We start from the raw sequence: 11,646 nt of genomic DNA, 5'->3' as shown, positions 1-11,646 counted from the left end.
GAACATGGGGGAAGATTTGCAGCCGATATACAAGCTGAACAGTTCCAGATTTCCAGCAAAACAAATAAGCACACATGCTACCTTCTGACTCATACATACCATGTACTTATTTACATAAATTCATTTCATTAACCATTAAGTGCATTGTGAAGTATCATATATTTGATGTTTTGTTTCTTAAATATCTTCAAGTACATTTTTACGTTTGGTAGGAGGAGGATGAATTCTCTTCAGCTATGAAGGGTGCAAAGCTATCGACTTAACGTTGTAGAGGAAATACTGGTTTTGGTCTCATTTAGAGTATACTTCAGAACTCATTCACTCTGGAGGCTTTCACTGGCATGGATCCAAACACACATTAAGATTAAGAGGTCTCCGGATGCATTTTAGCTAGCAGGAAGTCTAACACTAGATTAGGGGATCACACATAAGCAGGTTTGGGAAATAGCCGACCATCTTCACAAACGCCGAGTGACAAACATGCTACAACATCCAAGTATCCTTAAGCACTGTCCACGATTGAAAAGGCGGTACAGGAACGAACCTCAAACATGAAACTCTGATATTCTCAAAATTTGTTCATTGGTGCTTTATCTCACTTTGTGCAATAAAGGACTAAAACAGGCCACAATATCTTGCCAGGACGGTACAAAATTCTGCAATAATAATTTTACTCTTGTCCCGCAGCAATCTGTCGCCTTTGGGAATGAAGTGTACCATGATCATGTTATTTCGTATGCGACATGTTCACACAGGACAAGCGTACAGGATACAAGGCCAATATTAAGGGCAGAAGCCACACAAACAACCAAGCACCGATTTTACAACACAAGGAGAATTTTTCTGCTCTGAAACCCTTTGTGACAATTCCTTTCATTAGGAAAATAGTATTTATAGAACTTTAAAAACAACACACTGTTTGTCTTTATAACCTACATAGTATCAAATTTGTACTTATTTTTCCTAAATAGCATTTTTATCAGAAGTCAGTGCAATCGAGCAATTTCAGAAGGCAAAAGAATATGTTCCAAAGCTCAGTCACCATTAAATACAGTAGGATCTCCTAAAGCCTTTAAAAAGAGCCCCACCAAACCTGAACCCACCCCACCCTATCCCCATCTGCCTGCCCAACCCCACAGCCCCAGCGAAAACACTCACATTTAAGCAGAGAGTTAGAAAAGTGCAAACCTCCTCCGAGGTATCAACCCCTCCATATCATTCATCAGAGTCACAGAATGCAATATGGGTCTTTGTTTGATCTGCACCAGCAGGTTAAGGCTCCATTTACTGCGCTATGGTTTGTTACACCCGTTTGCAATCGCCTAGTGTGCAGCATTTAGCCCATTATATTGTGAACAAACGTACCTTATTAACTAAAGCTAGGCAATTGTTTCAACAACAGTTTTGTCGCACAGGCTGGATATAAGGGGGACTTCGTACTGCAAGTATGATGCAAAACGCTCCTCTATAGTCCTGAAGAGCAAATGCAATGAACTGTATCATCGCCACTGAGGTGAGGTCTTCTAGATAAAAACAACAATCGATTTCTGAGGCACAAAGGAAACCAGCAAGTCCAGGAATTGGGCAGGACCAAGGTTATCCACTGCGGAACGCTCCAAAACTAAGGCAAAATTTTTCTTCAAGTTAATTTCTACTTAGAAGACATTTAGCATGAACAATTTTATAATGTATATATATATATGTATATATGTATATATATATATATATATATACATATATATATATATATATATATATATATATATATATATATATATATATATATATATATACATATATACACACACTGTTTAATACCTGGCCTAATTTTTAAAACCACCTAATAAGCTCTGTGCCGTCTCAGGTTTAAAGACATGTTTTGTGGTGCCTTCTGAAACCACAACATTTAACAGCATACTCAATTCTACGAAATAACGCAGGGTTAATATAAAGCAACTACTTAAGGCAATGTGTGTGTGTGTGCTCCGTTTATATGGCTAACACACAAATCTCCTTTCTCTCTGAGTCATAGAGGCCTGCAGTTGGTGCTGCTACTTCATAGTTCTTTCCTTCAGTCCCTTGTGTCCTCCCTGAGTCCTCTAAATTCCACAGACTTTAAAATTACCATAAAAGGAGTCCAAACACAAAGTCTGTACACTTTAGACTATACTACAACTGTGGATCTCATTTCACTCTTTCAGGTCACTCACACAATCTCACACACTCATCACAACCTCTAAAATGCAGTACAGAAATGCTGCTAGCAAGATTTCACTGACCCCTGCCTCCTGCTGCAGCATGCTAGAGCACCAGGTTTCTCTATCTAACCCAGAAAAGGTAAACCCCACTGAAGAAAGGCACTTCTAAAGCAAAACAGGTGCGTCTTGCCAAATGGATTGATTTGGGAGTTAAAACAGAGAGTGGGATTCGGTCCCACGGTTCTAATCAAACTCCTCTAAATTTGATTTCTTTAAGCACAGGCAATACTCCCTGTGCACCTATGCCAGTTAGCCTTCAAAATCGAAAGCCTTCTGTTCACTAATACTTAAAGCAAGTGCTCAGTATGTCCCCCCTCCTCATCTGGTGCAGACCAAACTGGACTCCGTATCATCTGAAAGCAGCGTCTGTCCCTCCTTACCTTCTTCTTTCCCACTTTGAAATACCCGTCCTGCCTGCGTGCCAACCCTCCCACCCCTACTCCCAAGTGGTTCAGCCCACTTGGTGCTCTCCTCGGACGATGTGCGAGGAGAATTCATAGCGGTCCTGGCTGCGGTGGCCGCAGATGTTGCATTCGAAAGGCTGTCGGAAGCCATGGCAGCCCATGTGGATGGTGAACATGACGTGGTCCAGGAAGAAGATGCGACAGTGCTCACAGCGGAACGAGCGTACTGGCCGCCCCTCACCGTCCACCACCTGCACGGCCAAACTGGACGAGGGTGGAGAACGAGGGCCCCCTTTAGCCAGCAAGCCCGGTCTGTCTCGCTCCCCTTCCTTTTCTGTTTCTTTGGCGTGACTAGGACTGTGGCGCTCACGTCCTCGATGGTTAGCAGCACCAGGGCCGATGCCTTGCTCCTCTGTCGTGCTCTCGTTATCTGTGGAGTCCTGGCAGCCATTACTGGGTGAGGCACCGTGGCTGCGACCTGAGGGCACATCTTCATGGCCCTCGCCTGCCTCTCGGCCTGGCAGTACCATGTTGATTCCCCCTGCACAGTTCAGCCGCTGGCCCAAAGGTGTGATGTGGCTATAGACAGAGCTGATGACAGGGGTAAACTCGGACACACAAGCCGGGTGAGTAGGAGGCAGGCGCAGGGAGCGAGGAGACTCAACCTCTTCGCTTCCACCTCTTGGAGTGCGGAGGTAGTGGCTTCCCATAACAGCTAAAGCAGCAGGGTCACTTCCAGCATGAGAACCCATCGCATCCCGTTCTTTCTCCGGGCTGGAGTTGATTTCATAAGGTGCATCGGACATGTTCAGGCGCATGTGCTTTTCTCCTGCACAGACACAGCCATGGCTAAAATTAAGCATTTAAAAATTCACAAAATCAACTGTTGTTCCTGTCTAATTCTTTAATCTAAAAAGTAGAAAAATACATGAGATAAACATAATTATCACCTGATTATCACCTCCCATTCAGTCGAGTGAACTAAGCATGACCTCTGTGACTAGCAGCCTCACTATTTGCGTTGTGACATCTTAGTTACTTTTGAACATTTTTAACATTGTATGATTAATCACATATTAGGAAATACATTATATAGCTTTAGAAGGAGAAATACACCCCCTAGCTATAATCAATAACATATAGAGAAGAAATATCATATTCCAAACACTTCACTCACAGTCTAACTGCAAAATCTACTTGATATTAAAAACACATTAGAACACACACGGACATTGAAGGACATTGTTAGTCTGAATAATGTTTTGCCAAAAAACAATCACGTTTGTTAAATTACATGTTTTGATTTGTTTAAACACCCACACAGTTCAAATGTTCCTGATGAGTATTGTGTGGATGTTTAAACAAGATGTTTCAGGGATGTTGGAGGAGCTTTGTGATTACACGGTTTACACGGAATTCGACACTAGTGTTACACTTTGGTCATATGCCGTGTGGCTTTTACTTGACATCAATATTGCAGAAGCTATTATTGCATTTAAGGATTAACAGGAGGATTAGAGGAGTCTGTATAATATAAACCCACAAGCGATGGACTGAACGAAGCCTACCCAGAAACTTTTGAGGTGTGGAGCGCTTCCTTTTAGTGATGCTGTTAGCCACCCGTTCAATGAAAGTCATCTTTTCTGACAAGGGCTGGATCAGAGGATCAGCCATCACATCCATGTTACGACAATCCTCACCTGCACAAGGGGTGACATAAGAACATCACTCACAAACACACATACAGCAGGAGTCTGGAGTTGTTTATGATTTACCCTGTGCAGACTGCGTACTGTGGGCAGGCTGGTGGTCCAGACTCTGAAGGTAGCTGTGGCACCGCTCGCGATGCTCCTCCAGTGTGCTCTGCTGCTTGTAGCTGCGACCACAGTAACTGCACTTATAGGGCTTTCCCACAGTTGGAGAAGAAACTGAAAGAACGCAGAACATGACAATGCCAGACGACAAAACTAAAGCCTGTTCTAAAAAAAACCTAAATTGTTCTAATGATCTAATGATTCTAATGGTCATTCTTGATTATGGGGAAATTTAAATTTAAATTTCCACATAAACACTACTATATCAGAAGTAATGCTAATGATTAATGTGTGTATGTTTAAGTTATTGTTGTTTGCCTGAGAAATCAGAGCATTAGAATTTCTGGATGAAATCATCTGTCAAATATTTACTGCACAGGTTATACATTCATTCAATACACGAGGTCTTAAATTCCAACCCTAACCCTAAGCACTGCTTTATTTTGCTTAAAATGCGACAAACATAACAGCCTTGAAAAATGCTATGAATGTACTTCATTTTAACACACCGCTGCTCTATAATGGGAAAACATTTCATTCATGAATCTGCATACAAATATTTCTTTTTTTTGTTTTGGCAACGTTTTGCAAAGTTCTTTTTCTGAACATTTTGCAACCAATAGCACTAAAATATTCACGATCGATGCTGTGGATGAAAGTAGAGATGAAACGGAGATGGAAGAACCTGTCAGAAAGACAACCGTCTTTGCATCACTCTACCAAGCAGTCTGTTATTTTAGAGTGGCCACATGGAATCCACTCCTCTTTGCCTCTTTTGCCAAAATGTATCTACAGTAAAGCACTCTCTGGTTATAGCAATATATTGTTTGATGAAGCCAAAACTAAACTCTTTGGCCTGATGCCAAATAATGCATCTGAAGAAAACCAGGCGCTGTTCACTACACGCACAGCTCTGCCCCTAAGGTGAAGTATTTTTGCCTGATTTGGCTAGAAAATGCCTCGGTGTTTCCAGACTTCTTTAATGTACCTATGATGAAAGCCACTGTGTTCCTCAGGAGCTTTAAAACTGCAGAAAGTTCAATACCTCAAAAATTCTGTCCCGGGAGTTTACAGAAAATTTCTTTAATCTCATATCTTTTTTTTTTTTGCTTTGACATACACTGTGGGGATTTGTATAGGTAGGTTGTAGGTTGTATAGCCATAACAGAGGGTCTAAATTCTTATGTAAATAATATTGCACATTTTTAAATATCATTTAAAACTCCTTGCCACATGTATATACTATATAATTCTGTAGCTGCCTACTGTTTAAGTATTTTGGTCAAAATCAATTGATAATTGCTAAATCTACTTTACTATTAATAAATACTATACTACTAAAAACTATAGTATATTTTCATTTCAGCTACTATTTGGTCTGATAGTGAACAGAATAAACAATTTTTCCTGCCACTTTATACAAGAGTGAATATTGTACGTTCCAATAAAGTAAAAAAAACTTTTACTAGAACTAGAACTGTTTTTTAGTATTTAGAACTAGAACTGTTTTTTAGTATTTAGAACTAGAACTGTTTTTTAGTATTTTGGTCAAAATCAATTGATAATTGCTAAATCTACTTCATTATTAATAAATACTATACTACTAAAAACTATAGTATATTTTCGTTTCAGCTACTATTTGGTCTGATAGTGAACAGAATAAACAATTTTTCCGAGCCACTTTATACAAGAGTGAATATTGTACGTTCCAATAAAGTAAAAAAAAAATCTTTTACTAGAACGAAACACTTTATCTTCACTTTCCTCGAAATGTATGAATGCACCGAGGCGTTTTTCATCAATGATGTTCGACATTAGTAAAAATGATGAGATAAACAAGAGCAGTTGCGTCATTTCAGAGAATTTAACAACACTCGGCTGTCATTTCTCCGAACCATGCCATTTAGAAGAGCGTTAAAAAAGTAGCCTGCTGCACGTTACCTCGAGAACGTGCCTCAACATTTTGAAAACACAAGCAGGATATCCTGTTTTCATAATATTCTAAATGTCATGACTATATGACTAGAATATTCTGTGAGGTCAGAAATAACCCGCAAAATTCTATCCTAAGGCAGAGCGGCCGAATCTTTAAAGGAATTAATCAGGCAACAAATCAATAGTACATTCCCACACAGGCGACTCATTATGGCCAAGACTTTAAAGGGTGTTCAGTGCTACATTAAAAGACATGATTTCCTCACAACACATCTAGATGCCTTGTCTGTGTTGTGTGTGTTCACTCACCGGAGTGTGTGCGGAGGTGTCCTGTGAGTGCATCACGGCGGCGGCAGGCATAGTTACAAAAGGGACATTTGAAGGGCTTTTCACCAGAGTGGAGCTTGATGTGGCGCAGCAGGTTGCCCTTCTGTGTGAAGGACGCACCACACTGGTTACACTGGAATGGCCGCTCACCTATCAACCGTTTTTGTAGCAAAGGCGCCAAGATTAATCTCACAATAGGACATTTGCAATCGAAAAAGCAACACTAGTAAACTAATGTGACTGTATGTTTCAAATTTTGCAAACTATAAAGTGAATATATGTTTAAACAATTGCATGAATTTTACCTGTATGGCTGCGTTTATGTACCATCAGAACATTAGGGCCAATGCAGATCATCCCACATATATCGCACTTTAATTTCCCATTAGGGAGCCGAATAGGTCCAGGGGAACTGCTCCCTCCTTGACTGAGCATTCCTCCACCCGCATCTCCTCCAACCTCTCCACCAACCTCCTCCGCAATGTCCCCCTTATCCTGCTTCCATCCTTCATCCCTTTCTCCTCCTCCTCCTCTCTCTGCAAGTGGGGCACTACCTGCTTCTTCATCGCTGTAGAGCTCCACTTTGATGGAATTTGCTGGACAGAGAGCAGAATAAGCTCTTCACAAACAAGGTCATTGCAAGCAATAGACAAGTACAACAGTCTGTAGCTAGATTACGGACCACTGACGGAGCGACTGGGAGAGGAGTGCTGACTGTTGGGAGTGCTCACGGTGGGTCCCCTTAGCCCTGCGAAAAACTCCCTTTCTGTTGAAGAGTCTCCGCTGCCTGCAAAACAAGCATACAAAGACATACAAATCAAATGATGCAACCAAGCAGAGAACTGTACCAGATTAAATCAGCAGGAGTGCTTGGTACCTGACATGTAAGAACGGCCATTGCAATCGTCAGCATTCATTCTCACACCAGCTGCCTGGAAATGAAAAAAGAATCCACAAGAGATCTGAGCGGTTTGATTTTATCAGCAGTAGAAAAACTGCTACAAAATATAGTTATAAAATCACATTACTCTAGATGACTTGGGTCTAGAAGTTTCAAGACATGGAAATCTGATTAGTCTGTTGATTTAAACCTTATAATCTTTTCGTCTCTTCTCAGCAACAAGAGAAACGCATTTTTCATATTGAGCCTTGAGGCTTTTCTATATGATTAGGCAATTTTTAAATTCCTTATCAAAAATCCTAAATCCTACCAAAAGTAAATATCTCCTAGTTTCAATCACAGACCCAAGTCTCTGCCTAATACCGAGATCTTTGTCATGAAAAATACGAAGAAGCGGGGTAGTACGAGATGCCCTCCCCTTCATATGTGACCTATCAAAGAGCAGAGTGAGAAATAATCAAAAAGAAGCCGTTTATTACAAGGTCCTCCCCTTCAGGTGTGAGCAAAGAATTAAACAGCAGAGCTGAAAGAGCAGAGCTGAATGTGGCAAGCAGATATTCACAGAAACTTACCTTAGCATACAAAAATTATTCAGTCTCATTCACTGAGCTGCTAGAATAGTACGATTGCTATATAAGAAAAAAAGGGGGATTTTATCGGTTTAGGTTTCTGGATTAAACTTGAGATCACGTAGGGAAAAGAATCTTGATCTTAATCTGATCTCTGAATGACTGATCAGTGAGTACAGATTAATTCTTTTCTACATTCTACAAGTTCCAATTGAGCTGCTGTGCGTTCGTCATCTCAGGTGTTTATATCAGGTAGCATAGTACAGCTAGAAGTGTTGATGTATTTTATGATCTGTGTGCCATTTTGCACAATCTGGGATTAATGATAAATTGCCCCAGGCGTGGTGTGTGTGTTTATAGTGCTCTGCGATGGACTGGCATCCATGTGTGTATATTCCTGCCTCATGCACAGTGGCCCCAGAACAGACCAGAATAAAGTGGATACTAAAAGTGAGTGAGTGTTTAACTCATGAAGTTAACTCCAGGACACAGATATGACGATACTGGAGTGGCAAAGACGTGTAGGTTACAGTGAGTCAGAATCTCAGCTCTTGGATGTAGATACCTTAGAGGAAAAAAAAAGCGCCCAGATTTAGAAGAGCCACAAAACTGTTCACACTTTTGTAGACAAAAAACACCAGTGACATGTGTCACGTCCGCAGCACCTTCGCTGACATTCTGGCTAAAATCCAAATAACTCCACATGGGACGTATAGTGCACTACGTAAAGTGTAGAAGTCGTTGTTTAATAGCCTACGTAGTGGACTTGCATAGGGAGCAGGGTGCCATTTGGGATTCAGCCCCCCGTCTGGTTGAGCCGTAGCAGCTAGCTTGGAAAGCTAAGGAGCTAACAAAACGCGACAGAGCAGAAATAAGGTAAAGGCATGTACAAACTGACAAAACAAACTAAGATAATAAACGTGATAAGCTGTGTGAATGAAAAGACCTGATAATTACTGTGAAAATGCACGATATTTGGACGTGACAACCTGAAGCCTAATAATGTTTCTCAAGAGCCCGTCGGCGTTGCTATGGCAGCCACCACTCGCCAGATGCCGTTTAGCTTAGCTAACGTTAGCCGGCTACATAAACTCGCTCAAACACACCGTAAGCAGCTAGTTTAATCACCTAGTGTCACCTTCCGTGAACCAGCAGTATAGCACGCACCTGTTGAGTTATTTTCCTTACCTGGCGATCGACTCTGGTTGCTGTATTTATATAACAGGAGCACTATTTGTTTTCTCCAGCGAAGGCAGCATCTCCGGGATCTTTACCTGAAATCCCAAACAACTTCCGGGCCTGTGCTGGGATTCAGACCTGACTAATCCAACTATGGAACTCACGATCAACAAATAATCACACTGAGAGCATCGATCCTTTGTTTTGAACGTGAGGAATGGACGGGATGTGTCGTAGAGGTGGCAGACGTTAAGTAAGGAATAAAAAAAACACAACAGGCTGCTGTTTTAGTAAAATAATCAACGACGGTGTGAAATCCCAAATGCATTATTTTCTTATAACGGCACATCATGAACCGTTTTGTATCTTTTACGCCATCGAAATTTGCCTACGAATAGAATTTTAATTTGTGAATGAACGTGATGTTCATACTTTTTGTCCGTTTATAGTTACATTACATTACATTAATATTGTGGAACGTCTGTGAGAGTTAACTAGCTCCTGATGTTGCTGGTTAGAACAAAAATGATCATTCTCTCACCAGCCTCTATTTGTTTCTCTCTCATACTTAATAATACAAGCAAATGCATCTTGTCATTTTACAAGTTCTAAGTCCTCTATCCACGACAGAAAACCTACTGACCATTCAAGATTAATATCATATAAAAATTCAAGATTAATATTAGATATATTAAAATGTGTTTGTATTTATCCCCGACGAACAAGTCTGAGGTGACTCGGATGACTGGCGAGGAAAAGCTCTCTTGAACGGTAAAGGAAGAAACCTTGAGAGGAACCAGACTCAAAAGGGAACCTCATCCTCATATGGGTGACACCGGAGGGTGAGGTTATAAATATACAATCCGACATTGTATTGATGAGATTGTTGTCCTCGAAGACCACAGGGAGTTGGTGTCTCCTCTTTAGTATAGCAGAGTCCAACTGGAGCTGGTAAACCTCTAGACGTCTCAGGATCCTCACAGAATCGGCATCGTCTCAGTGGAGGTCAAAAATCTTCATGGCGATGTGCTGACACTGGAGAATCTTTCCATAAATTTTAAATAAGCTTCACCTCACAGAAAGCTTAGCCATAATCATTTTACACTTTTCTTTGATAACCGTATATTTTTCGAACCCATTTATTATTCATTTTATGTAGATTGTCCACCATAGCCTGTTAATAAGTTGTTAGTACAGAAACAACCTGTGCATTAATGTTGATTGGTACAACAACTTAAATCTGCGCTCTTAATGAATATTAACAAATTCTGTATGATCAGATTTGAGGACTGAACAGCGCTGTGGTGAAAATTCACGTAACCAAGCTACTTTGGTATTATGTCATATACACATTAATGTGCAATTAACATTGTTCTGGCATTTATTTTAGTTCTCAATGTTGATATTATGGAAAGATGAAAAAATTATTAAATGCACATCATCTTGCATTCTATAGTTAAATGTAATGAAATATATCAGCTTTTATAGCATGTAATATCAGGTATAAGTGTGTAAATAGTGATCACTAGTATATATGGGATATTCAATTTGATATTCAACTTTAGATTTTGAGAGCAGTTAACTGCACACATACAATGCACTAGATTCTACTGGAGAAGGCTGACACAAACAGAATTATAATGAATGCTTTATGTTCTATAACTTTAACTCAACATTAGGTAGTTTGAAGGCATAAAGCTGCACATCTGGTATTATTAACAAAAACACTGTTTTTAGACATTTTCTATACATAATAGTCTACATGTGTACAAGTATCTAATTAATCTTTAAATTATAATTTATATAATTTCTTATGCTCAACCAAAGAATTAAAACATGTTTTAATATATAAACTATTATAAAATATTATACATAATAATCTAAAATATTTTAATAAAAAACTGTTTATTTGGGAGGCTACTCATCTAAACTGAATAAGAAAACGAGCTTGGATGCAGGAAATTATTATTGTTGTTGTTTTTGATGGTGTTGGTGGTAGTATAAGTCATAATAGTAGTTTTTATGCAATCAAAAGCAAGTAGTAGTATAAAAATATAAAAAAAATCTAAGCTGAACATTTACTCCAAATTATCTGTTTAATTAAATAATTTATACCTATCTTTGATTGCCTGGTTGCAGCAGTAAATCTACTTCTTTAAGTTTGTTTGAATAAAAGGCATCTGCTAAATGATTTAACAGACAAATAAAGACAGATCTTTTTTAAGTAATGCAACAATGGGCAAATAATATTTTCTTCAA

The 11,646-nt window shown here is 39.6% G+C and overlaps 1 protein-coding gene across 3 annotated transcripts; it reads right to left on the bottom strand.

Annotated features, from left to right (window-relative positions):
- Window positions 1-1,800: 1,800 nt before the first annotated feature.
- Window positions 1,801-9,526, bottom strand: ikzf4 (IKAROS family zinc finger 4). Of its 3 annotated transcripts, none has more exons than XM_060894384.1 (8): window positions 9,397-9,526; window positions 7,616-7,670; window positions 7,421-7,525; window positions 7,044-7,334; window positions 6,721-6,888; window positions 4,438-4,590; window positions 4,231-4,362; window positions 1,801-3,491 (listed from the first exon to the last, which is right to left on the bottom strand). In XM_060894384.1, exons 2-8 carry the CDS (start codon window positions 7,653-7,655, stop codon window positions 2,710-2,712), a joined length of 1,671 nt encoding a protein of 556 aa, XP_060750367.1. In that variant the 5' UTR covers window positions 7,656-7,670; window positions 9,397-9,526; the 3' UTR covers window positions 1,801-2,709. The 3 variants fall into 3 exon arrangements, with proteins under 3 accessions (XP_060750367.1, XP_060750369.1, XP_060750368.1); XM_060894386.1 differs by having other exon boundaries at window positions 4,456-4,590; XM_060894385.1 differs by lacking the exon at window positions 9,397-9,526 and adding an exon at window positions 9,337-9,381.
- Between the last annotated feature and the right edge of the window lie 2,120 nt (window positions 9,527-11,646).

Source organism: Tachysurus vachellii, chromosome 19 (assembly GCF_030014155.1).
Source record: "Tachysurus vachellii isolate PV-2020 chromosome 19, HZAU_Pvac_v1, whole genome shotgun sequence".
NCBI classification, from domain to species: domain Eukaryota; kingdom Metazoa; phylum Chordata; class Actinopteri; order Siluriformes; family Bagridae; genus Tachysurus; species Tachysurus vachellii.
The sequence above is the reverse complement of the archived record's forward strand: the minus strand, read 5'-3'. Positions and strand labels throughout refer to the sequence as shown.